At 55.3% G+C, this 9074-nt stretch overlaps 7 protein-coding genes across 7 annotated transcripts in view; 4 read left to right on the forward strand and 3 right to left on the reverse strand.

Annotated features, from left to right (window-relative positions):
* LAESUDRAFT_745160 (uncharacterized protein) overlaps positions 1 to 269 on the forward strand; it is an 8284-nt gene extending 8015 nt beyond the window's left edge. The window contains exon 6 of the mRNA XM_040911354.1: positions 164 to 269. Coding sequence (XP_040759765.1) covers positions 164 to 265 — 102 coding nt within the window. The 3' untranslated portion in view covers positions 266 to 269. The remainder of the gene's footprint in view (positions 1 to 163) is intronic.
* A 235-nt stretch (positions 270 to 504) lies between these two features.
* On the reverse strand, positions 505 to 2001 carry LAESUDRAFT_706598 (uncharacterized protein; the record flags this gene model as incomplete). The annotated part of the gene is made up of 5 exons (XM_040906634.1): positions 1798 to 2001; positions 1640 to 1743; positions 1353 to 1587; positions 637 to 1294; positions 505 to 582 (listed from the first exon to the last, which is right to left on the reverse strand). The coding sequence occupies exons 1-5, from the start codon at positions 1845 to 1847 to the stop codon at positions 505 to 507; spliced, it is 1125 nt and encodes a 374-aa protein (XP_040759766.1). The 5' UTR covers positions 1848 to 2001.
* A 597-nt stretch (positions 2002 to 2598) lies between these two features.
* On the forward strand, positions 2599 to 3638 carry LAESUDRAFT_730531 (60S ribosomal protein L28). Its single transcript, XM_040909859.1, has 5 exons — positions 2599 to 2647; positions 2708 to 2767; positions 2830 to 2883; positions 2938 to 3120; positions 3450 to 3638. Exons 1-5 carry the CDS (start codon positions 2612 to 2614, stop codon positions 3549 to 3551), a joined length of 435 nt encoding a protein of 144 aa, XP_040759767.1. The 5' UTR covers positions 2599 to 2611; the 3' UTR covers positions 3552 to 3638.
* A 177-nt stretch (positions 3639 to 3815) lies between these two features.
* On the reverse strand, positions 3816 to 4307 carry LAESUDRAFT_738894 (uncharacterized protein; the record flags this gene model as incomplete). The annotated part of the gene is made up of 3 exons (XM_040910945.1): positions 3816 to 4101; positions 4158 to 4161; positions 4274 to 4307. 3 exons carry the CDS (start codon positions 4305 to 4307, stop codon positions 3816 to 3818), a joined length of 324 nt encoding a protein of 107 aa, XP_040759768.1.
* A 323-nt stretch (positions 4308 to 4630) lies between these two features.
* LAESUDRAFT_738895 (uncharacterized protein) lies at positions 4631 to 5498 on the forward strand (the record flags this gene model as incomplete). Its single annotated transcript, XM_040910946.1, has 3 exons — positions 4631 to 4776; positions 4843 to 5050; positions 5103 to 5498. 3 exons carry the CDS (start codon positions 4631 to 4633, stop codon positions 5496 to 5498), a joined length of 750 nt encoding a protein of 249 aa, XP_040759769.1.
* LAESUDRAFT_685815 (uncharacterized protein) lies at positions 5262 to 8463 on the reverse strand. The gene is made up of 4 exons (XM_040905904.1): positions 8274 to 8463; positions 7340 to 7964; positions 7233 to 7290; positions 5262 to 7179 (listed from the first exon to the last, which is right to left on the reverse strand). Exons 1-4 carry the CDS (start codon positions 8322 to 8324, stop codon positions 5664 to 5666), a joined length of 2250 nt encoding a protein of 749 aa, XP_040759770.1. The 5' UTR covers positions 8325 to 8463; the 3' UTR covers positions 5262 to 5663.
* LAESUDRAFT_437965 (uncharacterized protein) lies at positions 8024 to 8875 on the forward strand. The gene has a single exon (XM_040902460.1). The coding sequence runs from the start codon at positions 8314 to 8316 to the stop codon at positions 8815 to 8817; it is 504 nt and encodes a 167-aa protein (XP_040759771.1). The 5' UTR covers positions 8024 to 8313; the 3' UTR covers positions 8818 to 8875.
* Positions 8876 to 9074: the final 199 nt, after the last annotated feature.

Consider the following 9074-nt stretch of genomic DNA (forward strand, 5'->3'; position numbering starts at 1 on the left):
AGCAGTAGGGACCTGGTGCTGAACCAGGAACAGAAATATGTCCAGCAGGCAGTGGACATGCTCATCGGACAGAGGGCACAGGTGTTCATCGGTAATGGGGTGGGTGTCGGATTGCTCTTCCATGAACTCTTCTTGATTGCTGACGGCCCGTTGGTTACGACAGTTCTCCAGCCTGAGTGGACAGGTCATCATGCTGCGGATGGCGAACGGCATCTCCCCCGAGACCAACAGGCATTGGCAACCTGTCCGGTCCTTGAATTCATAGCGGCTTTGTTCTCTGGGACATTAGCGATAGGAAGAGGGACAGTTACACCAATCCGCAAATACCTACTCACTTGGAACTTTGTACGTACTGATCCTTGTAGAGTCGCTTGTTGTAGCGCAGTCATTTGCACTAATGCCTTGTCATGATATAATACAGGATCCAGTAAGTCCGCATAAATCAGAAGATACTATGTATACTAAGGTATAGTCTACGTAAACGGTTCATGAGCATCGTCAAGATCACCAGAAGCGATTGCTCTCCGGTGGAAGGTCGCTTGCCATACGCAGCATAACAATGTTAGACGTGAGACTAGAGAACTGCACAAGCCAATGAGCTTTTGATCGGCACCCAGAAGACAAGATTTGACTCACCCCATTGCCGATGAGCACCTGTGCCCTCTGGCCAATAAGCATATCCACGGCCTGCGCAACATACTTCTGTTCCCAACTCAGCCTCAAATCGCGACTGCTTGTCACCTTCTTGAAATGCCCTGTCGCCGCCAGCGCGTCTTTCAGCTCCTGCAGCCACTCCTTCGCGCCGTTCGTCATAATATACACATTTTTCAGGCCTTTTCCCTCTGGCGTCTCGCGCACCTCCTCAGCCCTCGCTACGATCTGCTCGATGCTAGGGAAGCAATGCTTCATGTAGATCTGCGCGTTCTCCTCCGTCGCTTCGCCCCACCCGGAGCCCGGCGGAGGCTCGAACTTGTCCGGCAGCTCTGGGAACGAGTTGAACCCGTTGTAGCGACTGGACCACCGCGCGAGATGCATGCAGTGGTCCGCGAAGTCGCCCCGCCGAATGTGCAGCACCAGCAGGCCAGGAAGCGGTGGGTAGGGATTGCCGTCGCCGCTGCCGCTACCGAAGAACGGGAAGGATGGGAAGTAGCTTTCTAGACCGGATGCGGGCGAGAAGATCGGTCGGTTGGTAGTGAAGGCATCTTCGATAAGTGGAGACCAGCGGAACTCTGTCATGATAGGTGACTTGGCAAAGCCAGGGAAGATGTCAAGCACGCGAGTTGAACCAAAGATCCTGTCAATAGGTATAAGGACATGACTGTGTCCCTGCGGGAACATCGAAGTATACTCACCAGATAGAAAAAATCTGTTCGGACTCGCGGTCGATCTCGATACACCGGTCGGACTCGTTCAATTTCTGTACCCATCCCTCCAGCACGGCCTGCGCTGAGGCTTCCGAGTCCAAGGTCCGCGTTACTTCGTCACTCATGATCTTCACTGGAGACGGGCAGACTCCATCAAAGTACTCCTTGATCACAGCGCGAGGCGGAGGATCGCCGGGCGGGAATGGCCCGCCAACAGTAGGACCTATGCCACAGTTGACGCAGCCGCACCAGTGACGCCAAGGTATAGCACGTACCTCCTATCAACGCTGAGAGAGGAATGCGTGAAGGAATCAGTTTGCCATTATAGTCGGTGTAGTCTGGGCCATCCCGATTCCATGTATAGTTGTCAAAGACGAATCTGCGGCCGATTCGGACATTAGCACGAGCCGCGTGGATGGGGCACCCTACGTACGAACGTCCTGAGCTGTATGCCAAGTAAGAGTTTAGAAGGAGCTCTTGCATGGCATTGCCCCAACCCGACCCTGAGGACGAGCTCGTCAGTCAGTCCCACGCATATAGTGAAGCAGTGGCTCGGTCTCGATGGCCTTCTGCAGCAGCATCTCCTCCAAATTATGGAGTCCTACAGTAGCCTACTGTCGCATCTGGAAGAACAGACTGTACGTACAATGGACGTGATTAGCCATCCACAGGTATCTCCCGTTCCGGCCTTCTGGATAAGGCAAATCCGGGTTGTGTTGTGGCAACTGCAGCTCCTGCTGGTGATACTGAGGATACAGCGGAGGGAATGAATGATTCTCGGGTGCGTCTTCGATCAAAACAGTCACTTCGCGAGTGTCAAGGTCAAGGCTACGGAAGATGGCTATACACGAGAGCAAGGCGAGAGCAACGAACGCGATGCGTATATAGCGCTTGTTGGGCCAGCGCAGCCATGACGTTCGCGGGTTATCTCTACCGTAGGTTACTGGGAGGACGTCGTTGTCGGACGTTCTAACATTATTGGCGAACCACTGGGAGAACATGGACGACGTCGATGAGCATGCAGAGTCGCACGGATCAGGTGTAGGCGCCTACACGACCGTCGCGCATCGCCCGCATTAGATCTCCGCGGCTATCTCTGGCGGCAAATTGCGGTCACCAGGATTTGCCTTAGGCGTTTGGAAATTGGGTGGGAGTCTAGCACAGTATTTGGCCGTATTTGCGACTGCACAGTTCCTCTCAGCCACAGCACCCACTTTCCCGCCCGCCACCAAGTCCCGCCGCAAAAGATGGCCAGCAACGACCTCCAATGGCTGCTTCTCCGCGTCTGTCGCGTTCATTTATTCGCCGTAGGCTAAAACACTCAATTTCGCACCTATTTGTAGAAGCACAACTCGTTTTTCGTGAAGAAGGTCGCGGAGGGCCCTATTTTCTCGAAGGAGCCGGTGAGTTACATTGTGCAAGGGCTCATGTGTCGGTAAGATACTGACACCACTATGAACTGCAGGGTAACCTCACCAACCTCCACTCGCACAAGTACTCTGGCCTTTCCAACTCCAAGGTAAGCCACAGGTGGCAAAATGAGGAAAATAGAAGCTCAGCAGCGCTCGAACAGACCATTGATGTGAGCGCGACCGAGGGTGGTGTCAAGCTCACTACCCGCAAGAAGGGCGCTTCACCACACGCTGTGCACTCCAGCTTTGTCACCTCTGCTGTCCGCCCGCGCTCTGGCACGCGTCGCGCGCTCGGTATCGCCGCTAAGCTCGCGAGGCGCGGCTACCGCCCCGACCTCCGCCAGGTAAGCCATCTCTGCATGTCTCACTTTTCCTTTCCTCTTCTCTGTCACTCGTTGGTCCTCAAGAATCGCCCCGACTGCGATGTATTGGCCGACAATATGCACCATCTAGAGCCCGCTGGACATTATGAAAGTTGGGTGTGGACATGATGTGCAAGAATGCGTGGTCCGGCACGGAGTCGATCAAACTCTGCCCGGATACTCGCCATGTCGCTATCGGATCCCGTTCGAATTTCGCCGCGGTCGTCCGACACTTTGGCGCTCACATTCTTCAGTTTACTCCTTGTCGGCGTGATCGTGACCGAATGCTCACCTCGCGCTTTCATCCATAGGCTACTCTTGCTCGCGTCTCCGCCATCCTCGAGTCGCAAAAGGATAACAAGCCGTCATACCCGAAGAAGCTGCGGGGAAAGAAGAAGAACATTGGTCTCTAGGCTCATTGTGGAGGTAGTCTGTTTTGTATTTTCTCGCTTATCTCTCTCTCCACCATTGCAATTGCATCTCGCATGTCTATGTCTACGCTATGCAGTATATATGCGACCGCCGCATGCAGCCTGCTATGCGTGCAAGTCGTCTCACACACCAGCCACAAGGTACAAGATTGATTGGCTGAGCTACAAATACACGTTTATCTGCGATGGTATCCTCAAGCATACTCGTACAAAGTGTTCCCGTCTTTACATGCGGCAGTCGCATGTCTATATCAATGGCCGCCCCGCGGGCTGGCTGATCCTACCGCCACCTCCAATGTTATTCCGGTTCTTCCCAGTGTGCATATCCTTCCTCGGTCTGTTCAGCTCGGCCTTCCTGTACAAGCTCTCCTGGAGACGACGCTCATGTTCATCTCCGCCGCTGCCCTTGCGCTTCTCCTTACGAGGCACTTCCTCCTCGTGCTGTTCGTGGTGCGGGGCTTGCTCGCCCGGTGCAGCCGGACGCGGATAGTCCGTCGGCTCCTCAGGCTGGGGGGCCGTGAATTGGGGCTCACTGTATGTAGAGAAACGTCATAAGTTAACGCGTAGGGCACGACGCGTACGACGTACGGGGCTGGGTGCAGTTTGGGCCTTGAGTTCACTGACAGACGACGGCCGCCAACCTTCACTGAAAAGCGACGACGTTAGCATGACACGTCGCCGTCCCTCATTGCACATAGACTCACTCGCCGGGGGGTGCTGCGCGAGTGTCTCTGTCATACTAGTCGTGGTCGTTGGTCGTGGTCGTGTGAGGGTGCTGGGGATAGTGAGTGGATGCAATGATAGTGGGTAGATGGTGCATGATGGTGCAAGCCGCGGTTATATAACGCGGCTCGGGGCGAGTTGGGCAGCTGACCTGGCATCTGGCCTTCTCCACCGCCTCACCGAGATCGAGCTCAACTTCTAGACCTGCTTTATTTGGGAGCGCTTTCGTCCGCGCATTGTGGCGTGACAATACTCGAGTCGAGCTTGCGTGTTCGACGTGCACGCAGTCGACAGGAACTGGCCAGGTTTTGTGAACAGGAGCAGCATCTCAGACAGCGATGGGTCTGCGCAGTCCTTCTAGTTGGGATTTGCTGTTACTTCTACTGGCCGGAAGCTTGGTCACATTTGTTTCCGGAAACACCGAGATCGTGAACGTTGACGCTACAGAGAATTGGGATGTTCACTTTCCGCAGTCTCTTAAATGGTAAGTGTTATCATCGCACGAACCCTTCTCTTCCCCTGACTTGACTGAATGCCTCGTTGAATGTAGGCCCATTCTCTCCCCTGAGGTACCGGAACGATTATTCCGAGTGCAACCTGCGCCGCTCCGGACGCCGTTGACACAGGTCTGCGAAGACCTGACAGCCGTACGCTCAGGTGAACCTTGTCCTCACGAGCTTTGGCTTGTCCTTGACTTGGACGACCTGGAATGGAGCGAGTGCTCCAAATACACGCTGCGCATATCATGGCCAGCATCGGTACGCGTGCTCAGCGCGTATGGCAGATCGTGGTCTCATTTGGAACTTACAGTCACCAGCCGACTTTGCCATTCAAACTTACTCCCCTGAATTACTCGATGAAGTGCTTCATCCACGTAATGGCGTGGATGCTGCCAACAGTTCCGTCTTGCCTTCAAAGACAAAACGCACCTACGCACGTATCCGCGTGATCGATACAGGGTTCCGCACTCCAACATTCGGCTACCAAGATTCCGTGCAGCCAGTCCCGTTCATGTTGAAACTCGAGCCGCTTTACCTCGGCGTCCTGCCGATTTCTGTTGCGCCAGTCTTGCTATTCCTCATGGCGGCCGTTGCGTTCGCTACGGTAGTTATCCTGCCCCCAGTCAATCGCTACCTTTCGGCGATAGCTTCCAAGGCGAGAGCGGAAATAACATCTTTACAGAAAAAGCATGGCAAGATACAGTAATGCGTCTGGACAAATATTCATCTAGCTAAATCGATCCGGCTAGAATATAATGAGCCTTCTGATGCAACAGAAAACCGACAAAGGCAGAACCAGCCAATACGGTATGGAGCCTATACCAAGCCACAATATCACCAAGACACTAGCAAATAGCCAACTCATAGCGAATCAAGCAACAGCATCTAACTCAGGCAAATGCACAGCCCCAAGCCACGCCAAGATGATCTCCACCCTCGGGCCATGCAGTGGAATGTTGATATTCAGCTGCTTCTTCTGTCCTTTTATCACCGCCTTCTGCGCCCGCTCGCGCTGGCGCTTCGCCACCGGAGCGAGCAGGATCCGCGCACAACTCAGCACCTCTACCAGGTCCACCCTGTCCGAGCTGCTCGACGGCGTGTTGCGGCCGGACACGGAGGGCGATGCGTGTACGGTCGTGCTGGAGCTCGAGCCGTTGATCCCTATGGAGAGCGTGGAGGTGGACGATGCGAGGCGGTCGCAGTCAGGGGACGGAGGCGTGGGCACGCGTTCGACCTCCTTTGCTTTGGCGGAGGCTGTTGGGCTCTCGATCGCGAGCCTCAAGCCGGATCCGGACCCTGATTGGCTGAGCGAGTGTGGCTGAATACCGTTCTTCCACCCGCTCGCGAGGCGCTCGAGCACCTCCACGAACTCTGCTTGTGCCATGGAGCGCGGAGGCAGGAACACCGGATACCCCTCCAGTCCGTCAACGACCGATGCCGTGCGCGTGAACGTCTGCAAGAGAGAGGGGAAGTCGCCTAGCATGAGCAAGCAAGTGAGAATGCTGTAATGGGATTCGATGAGCAGCGGGTGGTACGTCGTGAACGTTGCAGGACCGTCCGACAGATGGTGGAGCTTGGCCTGGCTTCCGGGGCGGAGCGACTCTGAGAGCAGAAACGCATGCTCAGCGCGGGATGCGATGTCCCCAGTGGTAGCGGCATTCGGCGCGCCCTCCAGCGAGTCAAAATGCGACAAGAACTTCTCGTGGTCACGCATGCTCTTCTTCACAAGCGTCATGATCTGCTCCTGGAAGCTTGGCTCTGCAAGCACCTGCTTGTATGCAGAGAGTTTCAGGCCGTCCTTCTTGCCCAGCGGTCCATCCGGGTGTCCCATCTCGACGCCGCCGTAGCGTCCGTTCTCGATGTAGCAGAGCCGCAGCTCCCCGCCGTCGGCGGTGGGCGCCTTACGGATGTTCTCGAGCTTGAGGATCGCCTCCTCAATGAGGAAGACAGCGTGCTGTAGATAAGCAGCGGCGCGCAGGAAGAGACATTGGGGCTCGATGGGCTCTGGGGCATCAGGCAGGACGGACGGGTGAAATAGGATTGGTTCACCGTCCGGCCCGTCGACGATGGGAAGGTCACCGAAGGACGCGCTGGGGCACGTTCCGTTGGGAGGCGCCTGGCCATTGCTTTTTCCACCGCTCGACTTGCCTTTCTTCTTGTGTCCCTTGCCACGCTGTTTCTCCCCGGACATGTTATTATGGTGAGCGTGCTTCGCTCTGCGCGTGGCACGAGCCTCCTTGAGGGCATGTGAAAAATCCTTTACGGCGAGTGCGTATTCGTCGCGGAAGCAGTGAACGATGCCGCGCGTGCGGTAGAACTCGAGGCGTTGTGGATGTGCAGCTATTAGCTCGTCAAGTAGAGTAGTTGTTGTAGACTCGGCTAGTTGCCTGAGTGTCCATGTCAGTCCATGTGTGAGCAATAGAACTGCTCTAATTCATACCGAGAGGGTATCTTCTCATGGAAAAAGTGCACATATCTTGCATCAACATCGTTCGGGTCTAAGATGGCGCTCAGCGCCAATCGACTGAGGAGCAGTAGACAACTTACCAAATCTCAGCACATGCTCTGCAATATCATCAAAGACGCTTCCTCCTTGCATGACCATGACGCTGGAAGCGATCTCGTCCATTCTATATGCAGCAGCCAGCTTCTGCACGGCCAGCGCACGTAGCCGATGCACTCGCGTTGATGACATCGCAAAATTTCTTCCTCCGTTACCTTCCCCTAACGGGTTCAATCCTAGTGACTGTGCAGTGGCCCAAGGGCTCGCATTCATACCGGCACCTACGCCTTTGAGCGAGCCCAGCGCCACCGCGGAAAGTCCGGAACTTGCACGGACGGATAGTTCAGATGCTTCATCGATCAATCGACGAATGGTGGTGACGGAGCGGAAGACGCCCGGGTCGATGGGAGGGGGAGTAGCCTTGCCTGGCTCGGGCATCGGGAATGGAGGAGGCGTTGGGAGGTTGGCGAACGCACTGCGCGGTGAATCGGGCGGCGAGTGGTCTCCAAGGCTTGCGTAACCCCGGTCACGCGGCCTCGAGGTCGACTTGGAGGATAGAGACGGAGGAAGTGATGGGAGTCGGATACCGGGGGAGGACAGTGTGACCGGGTCGAGGTTCAGAACAAGGAGTGACTCGAGAAGCTCCACGGGAAGCTGCAACCACGGGCCCTACAACAAACGTTAGTTCATGCACGGCATTAGAGACAAGACCCCCTGCATACATCGCGATTAAAAGCTTTCAGTATGTATGAATCCATCTGCATTCCGACACCAACAGTTCGTCTGCACAATCACGTGCAGAGTAGCTAGTCATGGCACGAAAATTCGCAGGTCATGCAAGCATTCTGAAGCTATTTCGGCAGCGTTGGTCGCGGCTGTCGGCCACCAAGAAGCCCAGCGCTGTACCATCGCGGCCCACCTCACGCATTTTTCGCATAGGGAGCGGTATGCAGGGATCCAAACGCGAACTGGACGTACATGGTAGGAGCTAATGTAACGCCAGTGTTTGTTCCTGCTAATGCACAGCATGGGATGTCGGTCTTGGCCTGCTGCCCCGTTCGCTCCACTGGACTTGGTGTTCCCATTCGTGGACTCTTTCGCCTTGTTCGCCTTCTTGGCTTTTCTCTTTCTCTTCTTCTTCAGGGCGCTCAGTTCGTCGGCCTTGGGCGCATCCTCGGCCTTGATCTCAGGTGATGATATGCCAGATGAGCTCGCAGAGGAGAGCCTCAGGGACATGTCTGTAGAATGCGGGGATACTTGTAGAGAGGAGTCGTGCACTGCACAGGTCTGCGTGGTAGCTGGCATTGTTATAATGCACGGAGGTGGCTTCGATTGCGGTGCTGCCTGTGTGGTGCACCAGTGCAGGCGAAGCGCTGCGAAGCGTAAATGCTGTGAAACAGCGCTAAGCTGCCGGAAGCACTCCTGCCTAATCGGGATGTATCACGGGACCGCGACGCGTCTAGCTCTCTTGATTTCACGCCTCGTGTCCTTCAATTGCTACCAGATATCCTCGGCCACATAAAGTTCTTCGCCAGTTTCCAGCTTCAAAGTGTTTTCATGCACCCTTCCGAGAAAAAATCCCAAGGCCTCTGCAACAAGTTTCCGAAGATCTTCTCTCCTACCGGGACACTCGGACTTCATCGTCGTGCCACAGTATCTAGAGCCCGCTTCGTCGAAGGCGTCCAATTTAATGTCATGCTCGAGGCCTTCTTCAAGGATAGACCAATCTTTGTTCTCGAGGTGAAGCTACGGCTCACCTCGCCTCGTCTCTTTGCGTCG

Source organism: Laetiporus sulphureus (genome assembly GCF_001632365.1).
Source record: "Laetiporus sulphureus 93-53 unplaced genomic scaffold LAESUscaffold_52, whole genome shotgun sequence".
Classification (NCBI taxonomy): domain Eukaryota; kingdom Fungi; phylum Basidiomycota; class Agaricomycetes; order Polyporales; family Laetiporaceae; genus Laetiporus; species Laetiporus sulphureus.

What these genes read in the sequence shown, in the direction of transcription:
- LAESUDRAFT_730531 (XM_040909859.1), top strand. Translation starts at nt 2,612, where the DNA reads ATGGCCAGCAACGACCTCCAATGGCTGCTTCTCCGC. An exon ending in CTATTTTCTCGAAGGAGCCG is followed by an intron (nt 2,768 to 2,829) that starts GTGAGTTACATT and finishes TATGAACTGCAG; the next exon opens with GGTAACCTCACCAACCTCCA. An exon ending in CTGGCCTTTCCAACTCCAAG is followed by an intron (nt 2,884 to 2,937) that starts GTAAGCCACAGG and finishes GCGCTCGAACAG; the next exon opens with ACCATTGATGTGAGCGCGAC.
- LAESUDRAFT_437965 (XM_040902460.1), top strand. Translation starts at nt 8,314, where the DNA reads ATGCACAGCATGGGATGTCGGTCTTGGCCTGCTGCCCCGTTCGCTCCA.
- LAESUDRAFT_685815 (XM_040905904.1), bottom strand. Translation starts at nt 8,324, where the DNA reads ATGCTGTGCATTAGCAGGAACAAACACTGGCGTTACATTAGCTCCTAC. An exon ending in GTTACATTAGCTCCTACCAT is followed by an intron (nt 7,965 to 8,273) that starts GTACGTCCAGTT and finishes CGTTTGTTGTAG; the next exon opens with GGCCCGTGGTTGCAGCTTCC. An exon ending in AGAGCATGTGCTGAGATTTG is followed by an intron (nt 7,291 to 7,339) that starts GTAAGTTGTCTA and finishes GCGCCATCTTAG; the next exon opens with ACCCGAACGATGTTGATGCA.